General features: G+C 35.6%; 6 protein-coding genes across 8 annotated transcripts; 2 read left to right on the top strand and 4 right to left on the bottom strand.

The window, feature by feature from the left end:
• Nucleotides 1–579: 579 nt before the first annotated feature.
• On the bottom strand, nucleotides 580–11,086 carry BBS9 (Bardet-Biedl syndrome 9). Its single transcript, XM_066405010.1, has 11 exons — nucleotides 10,790–11,086; nucleotides 10,640–10,728; nucleotides 7,932–8,196; nucleotides 7,624–7,877; nucleotides 7,270–7,572; nucleotides 6,995–7,214; nucleotides 6,691–6,938; nucleotides 2,086–2,366; nucleotides 1,725–2,030; nucleotides 1,468–1,678; nucleotides 580–743 (listed from the first exon to the last, which is right to left on the bottom strand). The coding sequence occupies exons 1-11, from the start codon at nucleotides 11,053–11,055 to the stop codon at nucleotides 580–582; spliced, it is 2,607 nt and encodes an 868-aa protein (XP_066261107.1). The 5' UTR covers nucleotides 11,056–11,086.
• A 163-nt stretch (nucleotides 11,087–11,249) lies between these two features.
• LOC136418799 (pleckstrin homology domain-containing family A member 3-like) lies at nucleotides 11,250–14,118 on the bottom strand. 2 transcript variants are annotated; one of them, XM_066405011.1, is made up of 6 exons: nucleotides 13,806–14,118; nucleotides 13,256–13,372; nucleotides 13,027–13,203; nucleotides 12,691–12,812; nucleotides 12,491–12,634; nucleotides 11,250–12,436 (listed from the first exon to the last, which is right to left on the bottom strand). In XM_066405011.1, exons 1-6 carry the CDS (start codon nucleotides 13,843–13,845, stop codon nucleotides 12,404–12,406), a joined length of 633 nt encoding a protein of 210 aa, XP_066261108.1. In that variant the 5' UTR covers nucleotides 13,846–14,118; the 3' UTR covers nucleotides 11,250–12,403. The 2 variants fall into 2 exon arrangements, with proteins under 2 accessions (XP_066261108.1, XP_066261109.1); XM_066405012.1 differs by having other exon boundaries at nucleotides 13,051–13,203.
• A 218-nt stretch (nucleotides 14,119–14,336) lies between these two features.
• Nucleotides 14,337–18,343, top strand: LOC136418768 (putative leucine-rich repeat-containing protein DDB_G0290503). The gene is made up of 7 exons (XM_066404960.1): nucleotides 14,337–14,978; nucleotides 15,062–15,159; nucleotides 15,216–15,286; nucleotides 15,485–17,516; nucleotides 17,568–17,696; nucleotides 17,753–17,902; nucleotides 17,959–18,343. Exons 1-7 carry the CDS (start codon nucleotides 14,937–14,939, stop codon nucleotides 18,140–18,142), a joined length of 2,706 nt encoding a protein of 901 aa, XP_066261057.1. The 5' UTR covers nucleotides 14,337–14,936; the 3' UTR covers nucleotides 18,143–18,343.
• A 55-nt stretch (nucleotides 18,344–18,398) lies between these two features.
• cold (coiled) lies at nucleotides 18,399–19,602 on the bottom strand. The gene is made up of 4 exons (XM_066404978.1): nucleotides 19,455–19,602; nucleotides 19,006–19,146; nucleotides 18,685–18,842; nucleotides 18,399–18,626 (listed from the first exon to the last, which is right to left on the bottom strand). The coding sequence occupies exons 1-4, from the start codon at nucleotides 19,507–19,509 to the stop codon at nucleotides 18,549–18,551; spliced, it is 432 nt and encodes a 143-aa protein (XP_066261075.1). The 5' UTR covers nucleotides 19,510–19,602; the 3' UTR covers nucleotides 18,399–18,548.
• A 458-nt stretch (nucleotides 19,603–20,060) lies between these two features.
• Nucleotides 20,061–24,743, top strand: LOC136418769 (uncharacterized). 2 transcript variants are annotated; one of them, XM_066404962.1, is made up of 13 exons: nucleotides 20,061–20,266; nucleotides 20,361–20,918; nucleotides 20,983–21,258; nucleotides 21,326–21,593; nucleotides 22,146–22,364; nucleotides 22,423–22,517; nucleotides 22,567–22,780; nucleotides 22,910–23,087; nucleotides 23,141–23,255; nucleotides 23,371–23,445; nucleotides 23,615–23,795; nucleotides 23,986–24,260; nucleotides 24,392–24,743. In XM_066404962.1, the coding sequence occupies exons 2-13, from the start codon at nucleotides 20,361–20,363 to the stop codon at nucleotides 24,521–24,523; spliced, it is 2,586 nt and encodes an 861-aa protein (XP_066261059.1). In that variant the 5' UTR covers nucleotides 20,061–20,266; the 3' UTR covers nucleotides 24,524–24,743. The 2 variants fall into 2 exon arrangements, with proteins under 2 accessions (XP_066261059.1, XP_066261058.1); XM_066404961.1 differs by having other exon boundaries at nucleotides 23,362–23,445.
• An 80-nt stretch (nucleotides 24,744–24,823) lies between these two features.
• Nucleotides 24,824–26,167, bottom strand: LOC136418780 (uncharacterized). The gene is made up of 3 exons (XM_066404977.1): nucleotides 25,853–26,167; nucleotides 25,644–25,781; nucleotides 24,824–25,120 (listed from the first exon to the last, which is right to left on the bottom strand). Exons 1-3 carry the CDS (start codon nucleotides 25,917–25,919, stop codon nucleotides 24,837–24,839), a joined length of 489 nt encoding a protein of 162 aa, XP_066261074.1. The 5' UTR covers nucleotides 25,920–26,167; the 3' UTR covers nucleotides 24,824–24,836.
• Between the last annotated feature and the right edge of the window lie 1,201 nt (nucleotides 26,168–27,368).

Here is a 27,368-nt window from a genome sequence, read left to right as displayed (position 1 = left end):
AACTGGTCTAAAAGAAACGCAAATATTAGACGTTGCATCAAATATTAATTCAAATATCAAATAAAATTACTCTGGCCGTAATACAAAAAGCGCCCACTGTTGCTGTTGTTGCTGCGATTGCGGTTATACCACCAATGTTCAAACACCATAATTATTTTCAAACAGTTTCCATTATTTGCACTTCCTTCTTAAGGTATCTTAAGCTCTAGTGGGAAACTAAATGTGAGAAAGCAAAACAAAATGAAGTAAATTTGCACAATTAGTATTTGATGAAAGCGAGTGCACTAAAAACTGACGATTCCAATTGAAGAAAACATTCACGTAAAATGACGCTTGCGGCGAGGATAATAACACTCTTCGGGGCTAATAATAAGTGAATATTAATCGTTGAGAGGAGTGCATGTTTCAGGTCACCATAGAAGAAGAAAATTTTCATTGAAATCCTATTTTCATCAGGTTTTTTATTGCACAATATGTGGATTACATTATGAAACGATACAAAATTATTTTTAACAACCTCGACAAGTTTTTTAATTAGGTATTTTAATAACTTAATTAAAAAATTAATAAATTCTTCATTTATTGCTTTAAATTGTCGTCTTTCTCTTGATTCTCATTAAATTGATGTCTCCTTATTAGGCTTTTTCTTGCTGAAAGCAGCCTTGAGCTGAACTCGCCGTACTGACTGCCTATTGGCTTCTCAATGCTTGAAGTCGATGGCTCTTCTTCAATTATGTTGGACTCTAATTATTAAGTGATAAAAAAATATAAATATACAAAGTGTCATATATCTAAATATATATACAGGGCGTTTCAGAACTGCGGTGACGAATCGGTACAGATAATAGATTATCGAAAAATAAGTATAGCTCACTAAATAAACGATTGTCCTAAGACCCGTCATTTCTGAGATACGGGATGTTAAAATCCAACTTTTTTATTCTTCTTTTTAGTTTACTTCAAAACTACTGCAACTATCGAAATGAAAACTGGTGTACCTTTGTTTCTCAATCTGATAAATTTGATTATATATAATAATATCTATGTATATTATATATAAATTATATTATAATATTATATACATAGATATAGAATTTTTGGATCTATTGTGATTTTTTCTTACTTGAATTAGGGGAGAACAAAGACGATACGAGTGGGGGAGTAAGGTGATACGAGTATAAGAATATTCGTGTAATTTTTATAAGCATTTTTAAATTAATAGAACTTGGCACACACTAGTTTCATGTTTGTAATATTGTTGCAAACATATTTTCACATGGAAAAAACAACACTGCTTTTTCAATAACAGTGAACGATGTTTTAAAAATTCAGCAGCGTATACTGGCAATAGAGAGATCCATGAAAAACTAAATTCTAAAATTTGTAAAAAATAGTCTTACAATTACATGCACCAAATTTACTAAGAACAAATTACTCGTCACATCTTCTGCCAAGATGCTTCCTTACCCTTCTCCACAAGAGCAAATTCTGACGAGTCCTTCAGGTGTCCATGTTTGGGAACTCTCTCCAAAACTTGCAATAAGTGTTTTTCAAACTTCGACAAATCCTTAATTTCATCAAAACTTGTATGCGGAGCCCTGAGCCTGTCTTTCTCAGTCTTGGGGATTACTGCTCTCAGAAGGTAGCATAGGGACGCGTCCATTACGTCTTCCCAAGACTTAAAAACCATCGTAAGCGAGAAAATAAATCTCATTCCTCCTTACCTGAACGTCTAAATCATAAACTTTAGAAGAAAACGTCGAGTCTGCCAGTGAAAAAATTTCCATATCTACATCCAAGAAGTGTATGAGCTGTCTTACCAAATGCAAAGAGCAAGACAAATTGGTCTGGGCTTTAGATAAATTCTCGATTTCATTTTCCAGCTTATCGGTGACGTCAAGTATATCCGAATAAGTGTCATTGAGCAGCAGCTCCAGAGACTTTAAAGAAATAGGATTTTTAGCTCTATATTTCGCTATAAGCCGCTTTTGAATCAGTCTAAATTGAGCACTGAGCTGGGATAAATGACTCTAGAAATGGGGAATTAAGCATACATTCAAAAAATATTCCCAACGTGGAAATTACCTGCAGATCCTTTACTTTTTGCTTAGTGGAAAAATGGTCGTTTGCATAATTAAAAATCTCGGTCGTGGGCAATTGGGAAGTGAGGGAGATCTTGCAGTCGAATGCTGATAACTTTAACCGAGACGCTAGAAGTTCAACTAGAATGCTCAATATCGTGAAGGAGTCCGATTGCAATCGGAATTTTTCTGTTGATTTGGCCAAAAGAATTGTGCCGGAATTGCCGGATGCACTTTTGAAGCCCAATGCATTCAGAGACGATGATGGATCTTTGCCACAATATTCTGGAATAATTAAAAAATCACGTGTTTTCCAACAGACAAACAGGAGTGTATGGGAAAAACTATTCAGCTGCCTGGTCCAGTGTCCAGTGGTCCAGAAGTGATGCCAAATTTCTTTCTGAGTCGTCCACGGCACGCGCACAAGAGTTAACTTAACAGATAGAAAATGCACTTGACCTCCCCCAATAGATTAATCTAATAATTCTTCGGCAGAACTTCAAGAAAAACTAAGGATCTGAATTTGGAATTTTTGGCACATACGCAAAAGTGGGCGTAATGAATATGGAACGAGTAATAAAATTACAAAATGAGGTTGCAAGCAAAATTGCTTTGCGGTTAATTCATCGATTGCAGGTGATTACTATAGAGAGATAGAGAACGAAATTGGTCATAAATAGGCGAAAAGTAGAACAGATGATTGAAGAAATTAATGAGACACGCCTCTGCAGAAAATGATCTTACGATCACTTTGTCCAAAAATCGGTAACTTAATTGATTTACTGCATATTTTACATCTGCTTTATTTTATGATCATTTATGCTCAATTTAATGCTTTATCTATCTATGTAATAAATTATAATCAATAGAATAACCGCAAATCAGATTTGCTTGCAAATTTCCATTTGGTAATTTTATTACTTATATCATATTCATTGTAACTACTTTTGCATAAAAGCTAAAAATTCAAAACTATTTCTCACAGAAGATAAATCTTCTATTCAATTAGAAGCTAAAACTCATTTTTCGAAAGAGCATAGGTCAAAGATTGATGCTTTGAATGACAAAACTCAAAGCTCTAGGTTCATGAATATATTCATGAATATAGAAAAGAAAATTTCAAACTTTCGTGAGCTCTCAGTAGCTTTATCTCGTATTTCGCACATACGAATTTTAAACGTCACATCTTAGGTCTCAGGCCATGTCTGTGTTTTGCCTTACAACCTTTGAATTTTTTATGATATTACGAAAAGGTGTATAAAAGTAAAGCGACTTGCAGTTTTCCATATTTAAAAACGAATAAGAGTTTTTAAAAATCTTTTACTTTATTTTTCATGTTTAAGACCAAGAAGTAAAAATCAGTTAAAATGCAGTTTATTCTAACTTCGATTTTTTCCGTTTATTCTATATTTTAGTTGAATTTCCTAGTCCCTTAATCGAATTTCCATGCCACACTGGTGACCATACAAGTGAGATTAACTTCTTGTGCAGGGTGCACCATATCATCAGAGAGCTATTTCCGGGGGCGATAGTACTCTGCAAAATGATTAAAAAATGATAATAGATCCATAGGCAAAAACCCACCATTTTCGACATACAGAGTGGCAAAGTTTCATAGTTTTCCCCATATTTAACGTTTTCCTCACGCATACCTTGAGTTAAATTTTTGAGATTTCGAACACCGATTTTCTTTAAGACCCTCTATAACAAAAGGTCAAAATCGTCAGTAGCCATATGCAAAGTGTTATGTTTTTCGGATTATGTACTATTTCATGCTTTGTATCTTTTTTTTGCAACGCCCTGTAAGAATTCTGATACCGAATTTAAATTCCTTCCTCATTTCTTTAACTTTTTTGTCTGCGCAGTATTTTCTTACCTTTCACGGTTTTCGTAGAATTTGCAAAAATACCTATCGACGCAAATTAGGAATATAAATGTGGGATTCATTAGTCAGAGAGCTTTAACCCTTTTATATATATGCAAAAACTTCTCTATTTTTACGACAAAGTCGAGGCACGATCAGAAATTGCTAAGTTGTACATAGTGATAGCATTAATATTGTTACTTAAGTTAACTCTTAAGTTAGATCTAAGGTGAAAGGAGCTGTGAGGGGGTTGATGCACCCCTATAGGACGCCCATGTATGTCGCAACCTTATTAGAAGTATTCTCGTCAATTAAGAGGGTTTTGCAATCGTTATCTTAATGTGATATTGATATTTGGTGATTGATGTCTAACCACCCTTTGTCGGTACCGGTGGGAGAGTACCGACCAAGTGTTATCAGTACCACTATAATGTCGCAGGTGGTGTCATAAATCAATAATTGCACTCTAGCCAGGGTACGACACTGTTTTATTACCCTTAGATTTAGTATTTAAGAGCGCCCCGAACCTAAAGGGTTCTCTCTTTCTTTCGAGTGGCTTATCTGTACTTACTTTCCGCGGAGCAGAAATCTAAATAGTGTATCCATCATTATATCAAGCCCTAGACAACGATAGAAAAACCTACATAAAGGAAATGAGGAAAAAATCATTCGGCTCAGTTATCAACTATCCGAAGCAATTCGTAACATTTAATTAAATCTCTAAAAAAAAAGAATCTAAACGAAAACAAAATTATAGAAAGTGTTAACAAAATATTAAAAAAATTATGAAACATTGTCACGCTATACAGGGTCTTTCAAATTCGACCCTCACCATTGGGATCTCGGAAACTAGAAGAGATACGAAGAAGATTAAATGGGGGCAAAGTTGCGTAATCTGGCGCTTGATCGAATACCATTTTCAAAATTTTAATTTTCCGAGTACTTCCGAAGATATCCGAGAAAAGCTAAAAATTGGAGAATCCATTTTTATTTTTTTTAGTGTTATTTGACAAGGAAGGTCAAATCCATAAGCACATTTTCATTGCCACTTGTTCTCAGCTACACGATGACATATTCAGATTTGCCGTCCGACGTTTCGTCTTTCGGCTACCATTATCAACTTTATTTTTTCTTATGGGCGCCATACTGAATTTTTCTGTAGAAAAATAGTGCGTTTCATCCTGATTTCACTGATATAAAACTTCTTATAATTTACTTTTTTAAAAGCCCACAATATTTAAATAAAAAGACATTACATAGTTGGCCTTGACTCTATCGAAAGACTTTCTTTTGTTCGCGATATATGACAAAACTCCTCCAACGAGATTAAAGCGTGTGCAGATTTCTAATGAACATGAGCTTCAGAAATAAAGAGAAACGAGATATGTTAAGAATTTATTACAAATTTGATAGGAACAGTACGAAAACAGTTCAAATGTATTTTGAGTTATATCCAGGAAGACAACAGCCGCATAGAACATTATTTAAAACTTTGGATGAACATTTAGCTGAGTTTGGTACCTTCGAAAATCTTCTTCCCTTCTGCTTTCATACTTCATTTTAAGTTTTTAGTCAGTTTGGTGAATTTGATGCTTTTGAAATGTTCATCCAAAGCTTTAAATAATGTTCTATGCGGCTGTTGTCTTCCTGGATATAACTCAAAATACATTTGAACTGTTTTCGTACTGTTCCTATCAAATTTGTAATAAATTCTTAACATATCTCGTTTCTCTTTATTTCTGAAGCTCATGTTCATTAGAAATCTGCACACGCTTTAATCTTGTTGGAGGAGTTTTGTCATATATCGCGAACAAAAGAAAGTCTTTCGATAGAGTCAAGGCCAACTATGTAATATGTCTTTTTATTTAAATATTTTGGGCTTTTAAAAAAGTAAATTATAAGAAGTTTTATATCAATGAAATCAGGATGAAACGCACTATTTTTCGACAAAAAAATTCAGTATGGCGCCCATAAGAAAAAATAAAGTTGATAATGGTAGCCGAAAGACGAAACGTCGGATGGCAAAACTGAATATGTCATCGTGTAGCTGAGAAAAAGTGGCAATGAAAATGTGCTTATGGATTTGACCTTCCTTGTCAAATAACGCTAAAAAAAATAAAAATGGATTCTCCAATTTTTAGCTTTTCTCGGATATCTTCGGAAGTACTCGGAAAATTAAAATTTTGAAAATGGTATTCGATCAAGCGCCAGATTACGCAACTTTGCCCCCATTTAATCTTCTTCGTATCTCTTCTAGTTTCCGAGATCCCAATGGTGAGGGTCGAATTTGAAATACCCTGTATACCGAAAATGGTGCGTTTCCGATCATGAGGTCCATTAGCATTTTTTATTATCTTGTGTGTTTGTATAGAGAAACTCCGGAATCCAAGTCTAGATGAACTCATTTTTACCAGCATTGACCTAAAGAATCGCCTCCCAAAATATACTCAGTAAGGTGGAAATTGCAACGCCAAGCACGGATGGAATTGCCTTTATCAAGCTTGGCAGACACGTTTAGCAATAAGCGATTGAAATCCCAAAGCAAAAGGCCGAAGGGTAAATATGTTTTTTGGTTGATCATGTGTTGAGCGTCGAAAAAAATCAACACAAAGGCGACAGAAATTGACTTGATGGCAATAGCACAACTGCTAAAATGTACCAGATTCTTGACTCTACGAAGTTTGCTAATAAGTCTCCATCCCTTCATCAAAGCACAAACCATCCTTCTTTTAAAGCTCTCTTCACCTGGAAATAAGTTCTCCAATCCAACAGGTCGCTGGTTGGTCGCTAACGTGACTTTAAACTTATTTTCTTTCTCAGGCTCGCAAGGCTCCAAAATCAAAGAAGCGGGCAGCGCCGCAAATCTAGTTACTGTGCGAGGGACTCCAAAATTGTTGATCACAGATATCTTCACCTCGACTTCCAACGACGGAACATCCTGAGCTTCATCTAAGAACACGTGACTACATACGGTCTTACAGTCCCATAAGTCGCTAAAAGTTAATTTATATAAATGAATAAATGAGAAGGTTTTGACCACACGGCTGACCTAAAGAAATGGATGCTCGGCATGGCCTTCAGGGGCCGTTGGACTGCGATGGAAACCTGAACCTCTTGGAACGTCACATGTGGCGCCAATTCGACCTTGATTTGAGTCATATAATTATTGGTGGCATTCTTAATGTTGTGTTCAAACGTGCAAACTTCAATTTCGCGGCTAATTTGAACCTGCACCTCCAGCTCCTTCTCGATATTGTTTTGCGATGCATCTAGGAAAACCAATAAATGTACTTTTTAGCAAACTTCAACAATGCACATCTCTACCACTGCTGCTGGAGCTGGCCAAAACCTTCTCCAGTGAGGCCAATTCTTGCTCTGCCTTGACGAAATCTATTTCCTGAATGTTTAGTGGTGGGGCTACGAAGAAGCTGGGTTCAGTTCCTAAGTAACAACACTCCAGGCGACCTTCGTCGCTCAATGTCACCAAAGCCCCCTTAATGAGTCTCAAAAAGCATCTGCTGATAACCACTGGAAGGAAGTCCATGCGAGCTGACCACTTTAAGGTGGTGTTTTCGTATACCAGTAGCATGCCAGTTTCGGCTACTACCAACGTAAACAGGTCTGGATCTGAGTTGGAGAGTTTTGAAATGACATTTCTTGGAAGAGAACTGTAGTTACCCAAAATGTAAGCCTCCATGCAAATGGGGCTGTAGCCCAACCGGTTCATGAACCTTAGCCTTCCATTCTCGGTGAGGCAAAATATGTTCTTTTCCCCTAACATCACGATGTGAGCTTCCTTACTGATTATATCATTGATCACCTTAATGTCTAAGACTGATTCCCCTAGATTGAACTCCCATTCACTAAAGATTTTAGGCTTTGCATATATAGGATCTGTGGATTCGTCCGCTGCTTCAGAAAGTATTTTATACCTGAAAATGAGGCATCCACACAAATATACGCGATTTTTGTAATTATCCCCAGACCTGTAAGTCGCAACGTTCCAGTCGCAGTTTACAATCACGAAACTATCAGTCTTCGTTACATAACACAGTGGTCCAGGTAATAAAAAATCAGGTAAAGCTACATAAGCAACGTGGCTTTCTTGCTCGAAGAAGCTCAACATTCCATCCAGGGATTGTACGCAAATAAAATCCCGTTGTTGGGAACCCCCGAAAGGGCCGATGGCGAAATTGTGCGCCGATCGTCGCAGTTTGTGTTCATAGAGGAGTTGGAGATAGCTTTGATTTCCTAAAATTTACTCTGGCGAATAGAGGGCTTCCCTGAGAAGTACATACAGTATAATGCAAATGTGTGGAATTAATTCATTTAAAATTCAACGGTGTGGTTTTTGGAAAAACACTCGGACACGCGGATTTTTTTTGCGGTTTTTCTGGTGGTAAAATCATGTATACAGGGTAGCCCAAAAATGAGTTATGACCATCAATTTCATTTTTTCAAATGGAAACCCCTATTTTTTATTTCATTTTCGGATTCTACATCGAATTCTAAGTATGTTTCGTGTACCATGTCCTCTACCTAAACCCAACAGTTATCGAGAAATTTATGTCTAAACATATCAGTAACTAAGACAGCTCTTGGACCAAATGCACTTTGTATGGAAGCCATTTTTCCTTTTTTAGCGTTAGCCCCATACTAACACCAGGTAGGTCGCACTCGATAATAATTTACGTCAGTCGACAATCCTTAGAATGCCAAAAAAGGAAAAATGGCATCTATACAAAGTGCATCTGGTCCAAGAGCTGTCTTAATTACTATATGTTTAAACGTAAATTTCTCGATAACTATTGGGTTTAGGTAGAGGACATGGTACATGAAACATACGAGGTCTGACAATAAAATTCCCGGAATGAACTTATAAAAACTTTATTTGCACCTATACAAACTAATTTCTATGATCGCCTTCAAAGTGCTCCCCTTGGGCAGCGATACACTTTGTTAGACGATGCTACCACTGTTCAAAACATTTTTGGAACTCGTCTTCCGGAATGCTCTTCAGTATTCTGGCCATATGCCTTTGAATGTCAGACACATCAGAAAATCGACGTCCTTTTATTACGCTTTTCATTTTTGGGAAAAGCCAAAAGTCGCAAGGCGCCAAATCTGGCGAATAAGGCGGATGGTTCAACTTTGTGATTTGTTCCTCAGTCAAAAAAGAGCATCATGTGCTGGAGCGTTGTCATGATGAAGGAGCCAATTGTTCGGTCAAAGTTCGGGGGAGTTTTTTACGAAGAGTATTGCGTAATCTTGTCAGCACCTCTAAGTAACAATGTTGGCTTACTGTTTGCCCTTGTTTAATAAACTCAAAGTAAACAATGCTCTTATGATCAAAAAACAAATCAGTATGGTTTTCGATGTAAAATCCGAAAATGAAATAAAAAATAAGGGTTTCCATTTGAAAAAATGTAGTTAATGGTCATAATTCATTTTTGGGCCACCCTTTATACATGACTTTATCATCAGAAAAACCACAAGAAAAAATAAAAATCCACGTGTCCGAGCGTTTTCCAAAAACCACACTGCTGAATTTTAAATGAATTTATTCCATACATTTGTATCATACTGTGTATATGTAGATAAACGGATGGGGACCACACAAAAATCTCGAACCATTTTATGGAGCAATTTGATGTTTTTCTAGGGGGGGGGGGGGGGGGGGGGGTCGAACCTTTATGGAAATTTGAATCTACTTAAATTCTGCGGAACATCGTCTCGCTATGCTCTGTGCCCCTGCATAAGTCTCATTTAAGACCCCTCAATTGAGGTATTCAGAATCAATATAAGGTCCTTATCACTCCATGAATCCGTAAATCTACACTTCAGAACTTCAAAATTTTTTTTAAAATTTCCAAAGGAAGAGGAGATCTACTTTTCGCCATTTAAGACAGTTTAATTGCCAATATCTCGAAAATGCGTGAGGCGATAATCTCAAAAATTGCTCAAATTAATCTCTATACATTATACATCCCTGCTCAAACGGACTTGCAAAATCTCCTTTTATTTCTGAGATATGAAGGCACCTTAGTAGTTTTTTTGCGGCTTTTAAGGCGCTGTATAATGGAGATCCTTGAAAATGGTTCTTTAAGGTTTCAGGACCTCAGTTGGGCTATTTAGGATCAAGCCTTATCGCTCAATTAAACTGAAAAAGGCACCTTAAAAATCTCTAAATTTTCCTGAAAACTTATTCAAATCTGCAAAACGTAAAAGATAACGAGGCATGTTTAGCGTATACAAACTCCATAAAACTCTTAAATTGATAATTAAACATGACCTCATTATACGCTCAACAGCTGGGTGCACTTCGGCACTCACCAATAGTGCTATATGCAAATTGCATCTATAAAAACAATTTCCCTCATATGTACCTATTTATCCCCTACTCACGCTGCGCCTATATTTCAAACTGTATGTAGATGTTACAGTTAAACTGTTGCAGCTTTTTAAATGTATTTTTAGTGCTTTATTTACGTACCGAATGCTGCCGACTCTATAGTCTGCGGCCTATTAATAAAAAAAAATTGGAGCCTTTAATTTATTAAACTAATCCGAATCAAACATAACAAACGAACATTTTGGTTGATATGCACTGTGCCCATGATTTATTTTAGTGCCTTCAAACTAGTAATGGAAGATACGAGTGTAAGTAAAAATCTTATTGTAGCATAAACCTTACCATGATCTGTTTTGCCTGTCTTGAAGACTAACGAGTACACAGTCAATAGCCTTGGGTGTAAGACTACCAAATGAATTAACTGATTTCCGCTAAAAAAGTCAAAATTGCATTAAAAACGAAGATAAAATAAGTACGTTCCTAAGGACTTACGAAACCAGTCTACCAGTACCAACTTGCAGAATTGGGTTGTCGAATATTTTCTCCACAATAACGTCGTTAGGGTGGAACCCCCCTAAAGTACCATCCTCATTTGTTTCGGAATTAGGGCTAAAAATTCGCAAGACACCGCTCTGACTTCCGGTGATGATGTAGTCATGTTCTGAATTCAGTTTGTTTACAATTAACGAATTATGATCGAAATATTCATCGTCTTCGCTATTCGTGCTCCAAAATTGTCGCGTTTTAAATAAAGACATATTTCGCAATTTCTTTTAGACGAAAACAATTTAAAAAATAGATTACGATAGGGAGGTAGTTAAAGTTTGAAAGATGAAACGTAAGTAAGCCCCGAAGTCCCACACACTAAACAGAAAAATAATCAATATTGCGGTTGCTATAACGAAGCTCTGTTTGCATCTTTATTCTCTCTGTAAAATTATACGAATTGTAATTTGTATTCAAATGTTTATTTCGGGTTACCACAATTATCAAATAATTGCAAATACATACTTTTTGGCTTGTCTTACACGTATAATTTGTTACAATTGTATTATATGCACTAAAAAACTAAACAGTTTGAATTACTCTGTATTGATTTCAATTTTGGAAAGTCTTATTATCGAGTTTTAACGTAAATGGACGGAACAATACCAATAACTCAAAGTTAAACCAAATGCTATTTCAAGTATTATTATTTTTAGTTCATATAACAATTACTTTTATATTCATTATTAATTATAAAATAAAAAATATATTAACAAATTTTAAATAAATACTTTTATATTCGATTGTAGTATATAGGGTGTAACGTATCATCATGAAGATATTTCAGGAAGTGATGGTGCCCTATTAAAATATTACAAATTGCTTCAGATAGTTAATAACTAAGTCGGATGTTTTTGCCCTTCCTTCCTTAACATTCTTAAGTTATATAGATAGATATTTTTGTAAATTCTACGAAAAACGTGAAAGATACAAAAATATTGCAAGAAACCAAAACGCTAAAGAATTGAAAAAGGGATTTAAATTTGATATCAGAATTCATACAGGGTGTTCCAAAAATAAGGTACAAAAGACAAAATACTACATTACCCAAAAAACACAACACCCTGTGTATAGCTACTGACGATTTTGGCATTTCGTCATAGAGGGTCTTAAAGAAAATAAGTGTTCAAAATTTCAAAAATTTAAGGCATACGTGAGTAAAAGGAAAAATTTGAAACTGCCACTCTATATGTTGAAAATGGCGTGTTTTTAATCATGGATCTATTAGAATTTTTTAATTATTTTGCAAAGTTCTATCGCCCCTGAAATATCTCCATAATGATATGTTGTAGTTTGTATAATTCTCAGCAGCGCATTTTAGCTGCTGATTCCGAAAATATTGTCAAAACGACTAAAAAACTATATAACTATAGTAATAATAATCAACTTGGCTAGACCAATACATTATGGAGTATTAATTTTCTCATTAGACGCTGTACACAACATCGCAACACATACTCGCACTTAAGTAAACAGGTGGTAGATGAATAAGACATCTTAAAATTTACGTAATTAAATACGTCGGGAAAATATACACAATTATCCACAATTTAAACCATTTCAAGTCCTTCCTGAGTTTGACCTATTCAAAGCCTACAAAGAAGCTACAATAATTCCTAAGAAACATATATTAAAATTGACCATTACCTTCTTTGTAGTCGCAGGCAAAATTACCTCACTACTTATTGGCAGCTCGTACGCTCCTACCGCAGACAGTTTCATGCACTCATCTAACGTTTTTATAAAAGTGTCACAAGTAGCTCCTAAAAGCCTCGTAGCTTCGTCCATTTCCTGAGATAATAATTGTATTAGTATTGAAAAAAGGTCACAAAAATGTAATTATGCACCTCAATTTGGGGGCCGTCTGTCGATTGTGCGGATTTTTTAATAACATGGACTTGCTGCATTAATAGATCACAGTACAGTTTTAATTCGGATTTTTTGGTTTTGAGAGTATCTGGGTTTTTTGCTAAAAATGCTATAATTTATGCATATGACTAAATTGAAGAAGTAAACTGTTTGTAAAAATAGTCGAAACGGCATGTTTTTTAGTTATTTTAGAGGCCTTATCTTTTTTGGCCGATTTTCATAAACAAAACAGATGATTATGATTGATAATATGCCTTTTTGACTTTTTTGCAAGCAGTTTATTTAAAGAAAAATAAAATAAAATAAAAACATACTAGTTTCTGTCTCAATTGACTCACTGTTTTCTTTACGTTTCCTGTTAGAAACACAAGCCTTGGCTGTACCTAAGGCGACTAACCACTGTTGCCTTTCCTGAGGCGTGGCAGCTTTTAAATACATATGTTGTTCGCCTGGTATTACTAAATCCATCCGTGTGTGATCAATCGGGCTTACTAAAATCATCAACAGACAATTACAAAAAAAAAACAATTTTCACAAGCAAACCATTAATTTCGCAGGCTTGAACCTTCATGGATCCTTTGCATCCTTGCCCAACCTCTTCTTGAGACTTATAATAACTTAGCACTCCATTCTCCAGTATAAACCATCTGGTTTGCCAACCTAAATATGGAGAAATATGTATTTCACATCCAGTAAATCACTGAATAATTTTTGGATATGGATACACTTGGTAGGTACTATATAATACAAAGATGACAATGCTAACTTGGGCAACAATAAGAACAGTGTTAAGACTAATTGTACAACAGGTATATAGAAATACAATTACAACCTTTTTTTGGTTGGGCTTTAGTATAATATTTAGAGGTAGCAAATGAAAGTATATGATTCACTTTTCTTTTTTGTGTTTGTGTTAATCCTTTCCAATATTTAACAGAAAACAGTAGCAATAACCTTTTTTTTAAGAAGTAAAGCCACAATATGACCAAGTTCTATGACTGTCAATTCGATAGCCATTCGGAAATGAGAAAGGAAAGGTTTTAAGGAAGAAAAGTAATATTTTGTGTCAGAGTAACATTCACTAAATACTTACCATTCCAATAATTAGTCCACTTCCAGAGAACACCTTCCATAAAGGAAAAAATAAGGGAAAGTCCCTTTTAAATATTTAAATAATAATGTACTTTTTCCTTGTAAGTGCGTAAACGACAGTTTGCAGCAAAAATATAAAGAAAGTTTCAATTTTGCGAAAACTTTGTTTTTTTTATTGATCACAAACTCTTTTAATAATGAGGAAAACAATACAAAATAATATTAATTTGTTTATTTGTTGTCAAATTATTATTTAAATTAAAAAACAAAAATGAATTTGAAAATTAAACGTCAAATATCACAGCGTAAGTAAATAACTATCAACGCATATTGTTTTCGTTCCGTCCTTGTTCCGAACATAAAGCCCGTAAAGAACAAAATGCTAGCGGCTGGCTGCGCAGCACTGTGGCAACAGCAAAGGAACACACGCAACATCAAATTTATCTGGACATGCGAACCCAGGTTTTGAGGGTTATTTCAGATTAGTAGCCAAGATTGATATTATTATCCCAAAACCTCAAATCGTTTTATCAAATAGCAGCAATAGTAATAAACCTCATTAATTGAATTAAGCATATAAACTACTCATAATCAAGTTCAACTGCTTACATTTAAAAGGTCAATGCGCAGTGCTTAGCCTTAGAGAAATAAATATTTTCCTTTGGAATACATTAGTTTGATAATCGATACGCTCATCTCTGGAATTATATGACCAAAAATTCGATTAGAGATGAAAACTATTTAAGTCATGTCACCGCAAATGAACTTAAAACCTATTTGAATTTAATGGGAACGCTAGTGCTGCTCCCATCACATATTTTATGCGGGACATCAACAATATCGCTATAAATAGCCCGCGGATCATTTTCAAATTATATTTTTTCCTTATTGAATTTGAAATTTCAGTTAAGGCCGGGATGGTTTTTACGTCGCACGTGGATGCGTTGTCTCAAAAATCTCCTTGTGAAAATTGCGCGTACTTCTGATGATTACAGTGCAAAAGTTAGATTCTTGATTAATCGGTGACGCGATCTTCTGTGGTGTCGATGTTTGATAACTAAAATATTTTTAGCTGGTTGCTTTACGTTATTTTACCTTACTGGCCCGTGCAGGGAGTTTGATTTGATTGAGCATGAATTTCGTTACCAACGTTTTTAAAAAATATATCAACAAGGTAAAACAATAAACTCCTCACCCCCTAACACGACACAAATTTGCACTTCACTCCGACACCTCTTTCATCAGACTTATTTTCAGAATGAAACCACCCAACCGAATCCAAGCCATACTGAGGAGCCCTCACCTAAAGTAGAAATCATCCCTCCAACCCCTGTAGAGTCCCCTCCTGCAGAGCGGTAAAAACTGAAAACATTAAACACTTCTAAAATCATTTTACTTCATTACCTTTCAGAGGCGGTAAAAGCGAAGACGAAGAAGCGTTTGAAGATGCTTCAGAGATGGGTCCTGCTTTAAATAATAAAGGTAAATTCTACGGTGGCCACGACATAATTTTTCCCATCAGCGTGCGGTAAACTGACTTTACCCCACGCACTTGCGAGCTGAAAGTAGCACTTTATTAGGAGTGCATTTGAGCGCAATCAGCATGTGGTAAAGTATCAATTATCGCACCCGTTAGATAAGTAACTGTTACTATATTGTATCCCATATTCTGTGTTGTAGATACTCCAATACTGGACGCCGCAAAGTCTGATCATGCACAAGCGGAAAAAATATTATTGCCCATGGAGACTCATAATGGCAAGAAAAACCTAATTCTCATTAACGGAATTAATGAGGCAGACGATGTTCACAAATTAAAAATTCCTCGGTCTAATCCCACAGATCCAAACATTATGGCTGATAGTTTGGAGGAATTGTCCAGTCCGTTGATTCAAGACTCAGTAACTCTCAAGGAGTGCGATAATGATGTTAAAAATAATGAACAGCCTATGTCTTCAAGCGAAATTCATTCTAATGCACATCAGATCTTAGATGAGACGCCTTTTAAACATCACCTCAAGCTTAACGATAATCCACCAATAACCAGTGGGTCGCAGGACAAACCTGTACGGGCTGAAGTAACCGCAGAAAAAATTGAGGAAATATTAATTCAGCAAGATGCTATGCAGCAAAATGAAGGATTAGAATTTAAAACTCTGGTAATTACAGTGGAAGGTCAAGACTTATTAGAGGCTTCGGCACAGTTGGAACATGAGAAAATAATCGACAAAGGAGAAGATTCAAGCAAAGATGAAATTAATGGAAATCAAATTCTTATAGAAGCAACATTGGAAGCTAAAGAAGAAGGGAGAGCGGTAGAATGTACTATAATCAATACAGAGCCAAACACTGCCACTGAACAGTTTAAAACGCATGAAGGTGATGTTGAGGGACATAATAAGCAAGATGCGATCAAGATCAAAGACCGTGAAGAAGCACGAAATTACATCTGCATGGAAGACATTGTGAAGGTATCAAAACTCAATTCTGCCGGAACTTACGCTGATATAGACAGCAACAAAGGACATCTAGAAAGACAAGACACCAAAGAATTTGAGAAAATTGAGAAACAATTCCAAAAAGAGGAAGTAGAGATGCGGAAGATAACAGACCAAGGGGTGGCAGGTTCATATATAATCGAAGAAAATGAGGAGCTATTACTGGAAGACCTTGATAAAATCTTAGATGAAGAACTGGGTAAAAGTAATGATGTAAGTTATATGAGGCAAGACACTCGGGAATTTGAACAGCTAGAAAAACAATTTACAGAGAAATCTAAACCAAATAACCGACAAATAGAGGACATTTTAGAACAATTAGTGGAAGAATCGCTGAATAATTCCGCAAGAAACCTTGAAGACCCCAACAATTCGACTGACTTAGATAAATTTACACCAAAGCAGAACATCGCTACATCAAAGGATAATCTCACTAACTTAATATCTGAGACTCTCATAAAGCAAAAACATATACCCAATGAAGTTGAAGCAACTATGGATAGTAGACTAGTAAGGACCAATGACATGATGTTCGGACAAGAATCTAACGGATTTGAAGAAGCTGAAAAGAACTTTGAACAAGACAAAGATCAAACAGAGGTATTATTTGATATAGACATGAGAATAGAAAATGACACACAACCTTTAAAGAATAACTGTGAATTGGATAAGAAAAGCGTTGATAGTAGTCTTGAAACAGTGATTCACATTAGTCAAGGTGAGATAAAGACTACAAATGACACTTTGGATGAAAAGAAAATGTCCGAATTAAACCTCGAATTAGACAAAATTAAACCTGAAGGTGAACAGGCCAGAAGTGATTCTGATAATTGCAGGTTTTTTAATAAAAATAGCACAAGTTCTAAATCAAATATTTCTATTTTTCCTGAGGCTTCAACTAGCACGGTGAAACATGAAAATCTTGCAAAGGAGGAGGTGACAAAAACAATAAATAAATCGACAAAACCCTCAAGCACGGGCACCAAGAAACCGTCGAAAAACAAAGTTGAAGTTCGCCCTACTTTCCGTAATAAACAAAACAGCCAAACCGTTTCAGAACTAAATAATCCTGAAATTGACAAAAATCAGGAACTGAAAAAGAAAGTAATTTCTTTGCAACAGGAATTAGAATCTCTTAAAAACCCTAAAACAGATAAAAATCTATTCTCATCTTCATTTGAAGCCAATGTACCTGATGATATACCGAAATACAGGTAATTAACAACTTTTGTTGAGTACTGCTGGTTTTCATTTTAAACTTCCAGAAAATTGCTTGTTGAATATGAGCAGCAAATCGCTTTGCAAGCTGGTGAATTGAACAAACTTAAACAGGAGTCGGAAAAAAATATGAGACATTTTACTAACACTGAAATGGCTTTCTCCGATGTTTTTGAGTAAGAACTTTCTGGAAGTTCTACTTTAGGAAGTTTAAATTAAATTTTTTCGACAGAAAATATGAAAAAGCCAAAATGGTTATATCCGCATATCGTCGAAACGAAGAGGTATTGTTAGAAAATATAGAAATGGCCGAGGAACAAGTTATAGCACTGGAAAATAAATGTGCAGCAATGAAGGAACAATCTATGGAGCAAATCAGAAGGTAGGTAAATTACAATATTTCGTAATAAAAATTAATAATCTACAAAATCTCTTTAGAGCACAAGAGCAAGTTAAATATGAAAAAGACAAATATAAACAAGAAGTGGCAAAACTACAGGCACAAGTAAAACGTTTGGAAATTAAAGCCTTATCTCTGGAACTTGGGCTTAAACAAAAAAATGAGGAATGTCAAGCTTTAGCTGCCTTATGCGACGATATTACCGGAAGAACCCCTAACTAGCCTATGTTACATCTTAAGAACTAACATTTACTATATTTTATTCCTTATTTTTATTTATTATATGTGATTAATTAGTTTTGCTGCTAATTATAATTTCAAACTGTAGTAATTTTTAAAATGGTTGTGGTGCAATGAAAAAATATTCATGTTTTTAATTCTTATTATATTATTGTGATATAAATTTGTTGTAATTTTATGTAAAAACAGTTATTTTAACAAACTTTCAAAATTACTCAGACCTATGCAATTTAAATGTATAAAAATACTTAAAAACTATAAAGAGTGGTAAAAATCTTAGATTAATGTCACAATAAAAATAAAGCAAATATATTTAATCTAGTCTCAACTGGATGGAATATGTAACACATGAACACTTGCTGCAGGCCCTCAATACCTATATATCTGTTTATATTAGAAATTTATAAACAATTAAACATCCTGCCAATACACTAACTGAAGACTTATGGAGGAAGGATCCTATGGACTGAAATAAACAAATCATTTAATCTCTCACAGCCTTTTGGCCTATAAAAGTTACTTACAATGATATAATAATTACATCTGTCTCCTTTGCAACATTCTGAACATTTCCAATCCTCATACCAAATGTGTGTGCAACTAGCCATATTGCTACTCCTATATTTTTCACATTTGTCTTTGCTTGCACATCTCTTTGAAATGTAGTATTGCTTGAAAGCACCTAATGAACAGATAAAATAATTGTAGTGAGCCAGTTACTCCACCTCAATTTAAAATTAAAGAAATATTGGGTGTATCAACAAAACATAACTTTTCTTAACCACAAATCAATAACTAACTAAACTATCTAGCTACTCAATTTTGACTCAGCCAATGATTTTCACCTTGTTGCCAATAAGGTGTGGACCCCCATTTAATCTCAGACAAGCAGACATCTTCTCCTGGATCACAGGTCAGAATAGTAGTGACACATTTTCCTTTATTATCTTCTTGGTTATCGCAGACATAGCATTCTAAAGAGGTACCTTGTTGGAAAGCAAACTTAGAATTATTATTGGTTTAAAGTAAAAATGTACTCATGCCCAAAGATATCAAACACACCTTAGGAAATAAAAATTGAATGTGAAAGTGTACTTCACTTGATGTCTATTTGATTGAATAGTTTAATGGACATTGTGTTAAATGAAGAGGTAAATTTTTAATAAGTACCTATTACGAAAGTTTAATTCTTGTGCGTTATGTAAAATAGTCTCAGAACATGCCTATATATTAAATAATGCAATATCAATGTTTTGTTATTAAAACATAATGAATGCAGGTTGATAATACTTACAGTAGTTCACAAGAAAACTTAAAAGGAATATTGCTAAGCTACACCATCTAGGCATTATGAAGAACGATTTTATTTCTAGTAAATTAAAATTGGCGTTTCATATAATAATTTATAACAACTGCTTAAAATTAAATTAATAAAGTAATAACCGTTTTCAAATTAATAAATGACAAACAGATGTAAACAAAGAATAAGGCGGATCAAATTTGACGTGGACATCTGTCATATATATAACATGAAATTTATGGAAAATAGGGACTATCGATTTGCCAATGTCGAGTGAGTTTAGATTCCATTTTAATTCATAGAAGTGTCAACGTTTTTATGAAAAATGTCATGTAGTCAAAATACACAACAAACAGGTTTACCAGGCCACATCCGTATCTTTTGTAGTGGTGAAGCACAAAACTTATTGTTTCTGCCCTATATACACAATTTGTAGTTGAAAATTAGGTTTAGCAACCTCTACTTTAAGTCGTCAATAAAATACACCAAGAAAGCCCAGTTGTTCTGATCTGTTCGAGAAATTGCTTAGAATACATTTATCTCCTTGAAAGTTCTTCAGTGGAGATTGACATTCCGAGTTTCAGTTGTCCTTGTCACTTGTAGTGACACTGACGTCTTTGGGAAATTGTTTATTTATTATTTATTGAAACTACTTTAAAAATTAAATTTTGGTACAAAAATGAATTAAAATTTTTCATAATTAAACATGTTTTTTTATAATACACAACTGCATCCTGAGTTTCACGCCCGTCACTTCAGAGCGGGAATATTTTGGTTAGTAGAAGTGACTTAAAACAAACACAAGGGTAAGTTCAATCACTCCCACCTTCTAATTTTTAATTCCTCCCTTGAAGACGACCCCTAAGCCCCAAAATTATTTCTTAAAATCTTAATTTTCAGATGATTATTATGGAAGATAACAGATCCATGACATTCCACTGTTCGGAATTGTCTTCCTCAATGTTCCATAAACTTTATGAACAGAAAAGGACAAACAGATTTTGCGATGTTACCCTTTATGTAAATAACAAGATACTGAAGGCCCATCGCAATGTCCTAGCCTGTAGTTCACCCTATTTTGATTCAATATTGAAGCATCATAAAGTAGTTAAAGAACAACTTACTGTGAACTGCTTAGATAGTGAAATATTTAATAGTGTTTTAAGCTTCATGTATACAGGAGAAATCACTGTAAGGCATTCCAATGTAGAGGAACTTCTTAAACTCGCAGACCACTTTATATTAACCAAAATAATAGAATATTGCATAGAATTCCTAGGAACCAAATTAAATTTAGATAATTGTCTTTTCACTTACTTTTTAACTCAACGTTTTAAGTTAAAGCATTTAGGGAATATTGTAGAGAATTGGATAGCTAGTCATATTGATAATGTTTGTGATGGGGAGGAGATTGGAAGGCTTAGTTCCAAGGAGCTGCAGGATTTTTTTAGAAACAAAGTAAGTATATGTAAAAATTGTGTTTTATTAAGTGGGTTGTAACAGATACTAATAATTATTGTAGAATTTCATACTAACCACTCAAAAAGCACTAGCAGTTCTTTCCAAGTGGGTTGTGGCTGATTTAGAAAGAAGGGAAAAATACTTTGAAAAACTTGTTAGGTGCTTCTATACTAACAACTTAGAACCAGCAGAAGTGTTTAAACATCTTGACACCAGCATATTGTATTCCAAAAGTGAAATTTGTTTGTTCAAATTTTTAGATTATCTAGCTCAAAATAGTTGGACACTATCAAGCTTTAAAACCCGGTATGAAGTTTTACAGGCCAAGTATGGGCAGGTAAATATTGTCATTATCAATCGTTGTCCATTTAAGTTTGAGATTTATATTCACATTTGTGTATTAGATGGTTCTTACTGATTCAAAGAACCAAGAGCAAGAAGCAGTTAGAACAGAAAAAATAGTAATAACAGAAAAAACTGAAAACAATGGATCACAAAATGTGTTGAGTTCTGTGAAAGTTAAAGCGCGACTGAGAGATCAAAAGAGACTGATTTTGAAGAAGCTAATGTTGTTTGGGTTGAAGCCGAATTTGAGAATGGCAGCTTTGAAGATGTTAACCTGCAAAAAACAGCACATTTCACTCAGTGAAGCCGAAAAAGAAGATGCTGAAGGTGAGTATCCATAGATTTACACTGTTTGCCTATGACCCAACTATCTTGCTTGGGATAAGCAGGACGAGGCGGTGGCGAGATTAGTGGCTGTACAATTGAGTACTGACCGTTGGTTTTGTCGCAATAACTTTCAGTTGAACGTAATCTAGGTTGTTAAGGTGAGATTTTCGATGCATCTCCTAGATGAGTCTCGAGGGCATTGTGGATGTTAAGTGTCTAGGGCTGACATAGAACTGGAGCCTGGAGTGGAATGTTCAGATTGCTGTGGTAGTTACTGAGGGAAATCTTGTTATAAGAAATTTGTCAAATTGGGTATCCTTGGTAATATCCAGAGTCTCTTGTTTCACAGTTTAGCAATTAAAGCACAATAATAAGAAGTAGAAAAATTCAATCTATTACTATTTTGGCAAGAAAACATATTAAATTACTTCGTTTGTCTGTATGTGAGGTAAATTTCAAATCAATATATTGACAAAAACAGCAAGCATGTAGGGTGGTGGTTCATATCTAAATATTACAAGGACATTGCGTTGTAATAGGGAATATTTTCAGGCAGCAACGATGACAGTGATGAGAGAATAGGAATTAAATGTCCCATTTGTTTTGCCACTATCAACGATAGTTTGTTATTGGAACAACACTTAGCCCTAAGCCATGCAAAAGATGTCACTTATAAATGTGGAATATGTTCTTTTGTGTGTCAGTATCATGGAGACTACTTAAACCATATGAAAACGCATTTCAATGGCCCTCCGTTCAAATGTGATTATTGTTAGTATTCAGCAATGTCGAGAATTAAGTTAAATTGTACAAATGTTGTTTTTTTTAGGCGAATTTAACACTGAGCAAATTTCAAAACTTATAACGCATAGAGCCCAACATTTGGATGAATCGATTTACCAGTGCACATTTTGTTCTTTTAAGGTATAAACTGAACTTTGATTTTAATTCGAGTCCTAATATGTGGTTTTAGTGCCGTCAAAAACACAACTACATTTCTCATATGAAAATCCACACTCCAGAGAAAACTCACAAATGTGAGCACTGTTTTAAAGCTTTTAGATTCAAACAAAATCTAGAGGCTCATATTTTGACTCACTCCAGCGAGAAGAATTTGACTTGTGATTCTTGTGGATATCACACGAAATTTCTAAGTCACTTAGTGGCACATAAAAGGATCCACACAGGTGAGTTGATCTAACAACTTAAAGTGGTCTCTCAGCTGAGTTTAGAATGTTCCTCAGTTTGTTTATCGATGCCATTGCACAAACTTATTACATACTCTAGTATTTTTCTTTAATAGTCAATATTTCTAGGTGAAATTTTTCGTTGCTCTTATCCGCATTGTAAATACACAACGTCTAAGAAAAGTCAGCTTGCCATTCATTCAAAAACCCATAACAGTGCTAGTAGTGCTGGAGGTGCAAGACCACATGCCTGCTCAGTATGCGGCAGAGGGTTTATGGAGAAATCTCACCTTGTTAGACATGAGAGGTATTTTCAAACCGTGTCATCTAGAAGTGGTGCTGATTCTAAAAGTTTTCTAGAATTCATTTAGAAGAAAAGCCATTTAAGTGTTCTAGCTGTGATTACGCAAGTTCACGCAGAGATAAGCTGAAGGAGCATTTTACGAGACATCATGGGGAGAATGCATCAGCAAAGGTAGGTGTTCCTAGGTATTTACATAATGTATATGGTTTAGGGGTAAATTATATAAACATGTTAATATCCTACAATCGTTCAAAAACCACATGGTTACAATTAGCAGGTTTTACAGGTTCCATATAAAGCAAGACCATTGAGGAACGGTTCAACTTCAACGTCTACATCTTCCTCTAGAAGTAAAAGTCAGGTATTTGATTTATTAAGTATTTGATTCTTTGGAAAAATCGCCTTTTTTGCTCGCATTAAGGGGTAATAATGACTAATTTATTTTAACTTCTGTATTGTGAGAATGAAGCAATTAACAAATTGCAACTGTTCCAGGCCACTAGGTGCGTCTAAAGTAAACTGATTTTTAGAATGCGCAAGATAGTTCTCCTGCAGTGACATCGAGCGGTAGCAACATAAGTAATGCAACCGTAAACTTCACTCAGTCGACCAGTACCAGCTCTAATTCGACCAATGTCAGCCAATCGATCGCCGGTCCTGAAATCCAAGAACTGATAATGCATCATCAGAACCACACTACTCCAACCACAGGTGCATTAACTATACACCAGTTCGGTTTGTTCCGACAGATAAGTCAAGTATTTGGATTTTGTTCTTGGTCAAATCTATATGGCTGAAAATCGCAACACGATGACTAGCTTAATCTGTTTAGTTGGAACAAGCATAGTGTTTTGTTAGTTTTATTCAGTGGAGCGCCTAGAAACAAATCATTTGATTCCAGTCATTAATGCGGCAACCTACCCCCACCATTTCTCGGAACATGCCTCAGAATTCCATCATGCCCACACTCACGCCCACAACATCCATAATCAACTTCTGGCAACCACTGCAGCTGCAGCCGCAGCTAGCCACACCCAGAGATCCGCTTCTGCTGGCGGAAGTCATAATGGCAGTCATGTCATGTTGGCTAGATCGAACCATTCGACAGCGACTTCAACTGCAGCTGCAGTTGCTGCGGCCATGATGTTAGATCCGAGGTTCCATCACAATACTACGGTAAGTTAGATTTTGAAGGAAGTGGTTATTTATGTGATGCGATACTGGTAATGCTGGCTACGGAGTTGTTTATTCGCATGGTGAAGTGTTGCTTTAAACTCTTATTTCTATATGTCTTGGTCGGTTTTCAGGTTCCATACCATCCCTCCACTACTCCAGTTTCAATGGCAATGGCGGCTGTTCAGTCCTCGCAGCAAATCCAGGCCTCAGCACAAGCAGCAGAATACCCACCACCTTTGCAGAATTGCATGACATTGTTTTAGTTTTAGTTTAATTTGAAAAGAAATCATTGTTGAATGTTGATTTTTCTGTTGTTCGCATCAGTATTTAGTTTTGTGGTAGTTGACGTGTTTTTGTTTTTATTATAGTCTAAATGCATTTTTCACTACCTGCGTATCATTATGGATCTCGTGCAATTTCGGAAACTTTATATCGGAATATGTTAAATAATATTTAAAGTAAAAAATACAGTATTAGTGAAATAAGGTGGTGTTTCATTGAGTTCTCACTGATATGTTTCCGAACCAAAATGGCCAAAAACTGGCAATAAAATGCAAATAATCATATACCTGTATTTTATTTCTTGAGAGGGAAATTTTCGTATTGCACATAAGGGGGCATAAAGTCCCTAAACACATTCAGCACAAAAACAATTATTAATGCAAAAATTAAAATACTTTTAAGAGCCACTTTGTAATCAGCGCTATTCTTGTTGCAGCCATTAGTTTTACAACAGGAAGTGCACGAATACGAGTCCTTGGACCTGTCGCAGTTCATACCGAGTCCTTTGGCCATATTCTCGTCATCGAAATTGCAGGGAGCCAACCCGCATTCACGTTTTACGACCAGCCCTTCTTTGGCTAAAAATATTCTTGTTCTCACATTGAAAATGGTTTGTACCTACAGGGCGACAATTTCAAAAACTTCCTGGCTTAAAGAGGGAATCTGAATGTATTGTTCATCCTGTAGTATTTACCTTACAAATGTAAGGTGCCCCTGAAAAGCATTTTGATGGGCTTGAACTAAAGATGTTACCAGTAAGGGGTTGGCATTTGAGGTTTTTAAGTGGGAGGTGACTGAGGGTGAGTAGGTGATAAGTCTAGTTTACGCATCATTTGGGTTCTCCCTCTATATTACAGAAATGGTTTTAAGCAAATTTTGATATACAGGGCGTCCCCAACTTGTCGTTTTCCGAAAGTCATAAATTGTACCTCAACAGTTAGAGCAAATTCTATGAAATTGCCAATGGCAATCGAATAACGTTCACAAAATTTTTCCAGATTTCGAGCAACAGTCCCTTTATTTTGAGTACTTCTTTGTCCCTCAGATATACTCATTAAAAGTTTTCGAATTGTTACCCTGTAAAATATTATTTGGTAATACCGTGTTTGGTGACGTGAATTGCGCATCTATCGTAAGTTACCCCGCAAGGTTTAAGGTCCCTGGCTTCGCATTCTTCATCGTCGTACCTTTTGCACTGGTAGCAAGACAAGCGGTCCGAAGCAGCTGTGGCAATGACGCCTTAAAAATTATTACACAAAATACCCATTTTATTAAATATAAACAAATGGAGAAAGTGTTCAGAGACTTACAATTCAACATCAATAATGACGATATTTGAATAACCATTACCTTAGACATCAAAAGATAAATGAGCATATTTACTTTTTAGTTATTAAAAATGAAAATTCACGTTTTGTGCATTGAATGTGTTTTTGACGTGGAAAAGTATTCGAGGTCCTTGCTTCGCCCTTCGCCCTTACGAGGTTCACTGATGAAAACGTAGGACATCGGTCTTGGCGCCGAAGGGCAAAGCGGAGGGAGTATCGGGAAGCAGGAAGTTACATACGGAGCATACGCTAAAAACAAATCGGGAGCCAGCCCCTGCTGTATTCCTGAATTGATTTTCCTTGCCGTCACACTGTTATAAGGGGTGTTTAAAGGCTTGTGATTTTATTTTTAAAAGACGATCGACCTCAAGTCGACTAAACGAAAGTCGAAATATCTAAAATCCTGTTTTCGTAAAGAATGCTTTGGAAATGGCAAAGCGAGAATCAAATAACTAAAAAAGGTAAGAGGTGCTCGAAGGCTGCACCCTTCACTTCCAAACACCGCTCTACTAATCTTTAAATTCTGCACTGATCTTCAAACGTCCCTTCTTTTTATTTTGGTCCTTAAACTTATGATGATTTTCCTTCGCAGCTTTATAGTTCCTCATAAATAATAATCTAATGGGGAAAGATCTGGTAAACGTACCGGCCAACGTACGTCTCCATTGTTCGAAATGACTCTACCGGGAAATATTTCAGACAAATAATCAGCCACTTTCACAGCGCTATGTGGCGGAGTACCATCTTGTTGGAACCAAAGGTTATTCAAGCGCTCGAGGCAAATGTTGTTATCGATGCAATCCCTTAAGAAGCGTAAATACCCATCCGCGATCAAATTGTCCGCGTAAATGTATGGGACAATGATATGAATGGCCAATGAAGTATCAGGGTGACTCAGTGGACACTGAAGACTCTTCTTTTGCGTCTCCCAGTATTTATTTTTTAAATTGAAAATAGGCGTCGACGGCGCTTTAACCCCGCAAAGACCGGCGCAAAAAGCACGAAAGCGCCTGCTGAATTTACGATCCTGCTTTGGATGCATTTTTAGAGATTAACACAGTTTTATCTCTTTTTCTTATGGTTTTTCTTCAATGACACTTTGTAAATAAAGCGGCCACATTTATAAAACTCCAATAAACTTATAATGCCACGATAATGAGCTAATTTAGTCATATTCATCGGAACATGTTCATGGCAACAATTTCATTTATGGCCGCAGTTTACTTCTCCCATAAATTTTCGGCACTCATATTAAAAAAATTGCAGTGGACTGTGACTTTTTACTGCGCCCAAACCCATCACCGCGGCAATAAAATTTGCCCATTATTTTTGAGAACGCCCCGTTAAAATCTCGGACAGTCGATCGGATTCTCTTGTGCTTTTTGTCCATCTTTAACTAAGGCCGTTTTTGAGATGCTGACATCCAAATTTGGTTCTCCACGGACCTCTAACGCGCTTTGAATTCCGATCGCGATTTTGTCGTGTTATATATTCTTCT

This window comes from Euwallacea similis, chromosome 37 (assembly GCF_039881205.1).
Source record: "Euwallacea similis isolate ESF13 chromosome 37, ESF131.1, whole genome shotgun sequence".
In the NCBI taxonomy this organism is placed as follows: Eukaryota; Metazoa; Arthropoda; class Insecta; order Coleoptera; family Curculionidae; genus Euwallacea; species Euwallacea similis.
The sequence above is the reverse complement of the archived record's forward strand: the minus strand, read 5'-3'. Positions and strand labels throughout refer to the sequence as shown.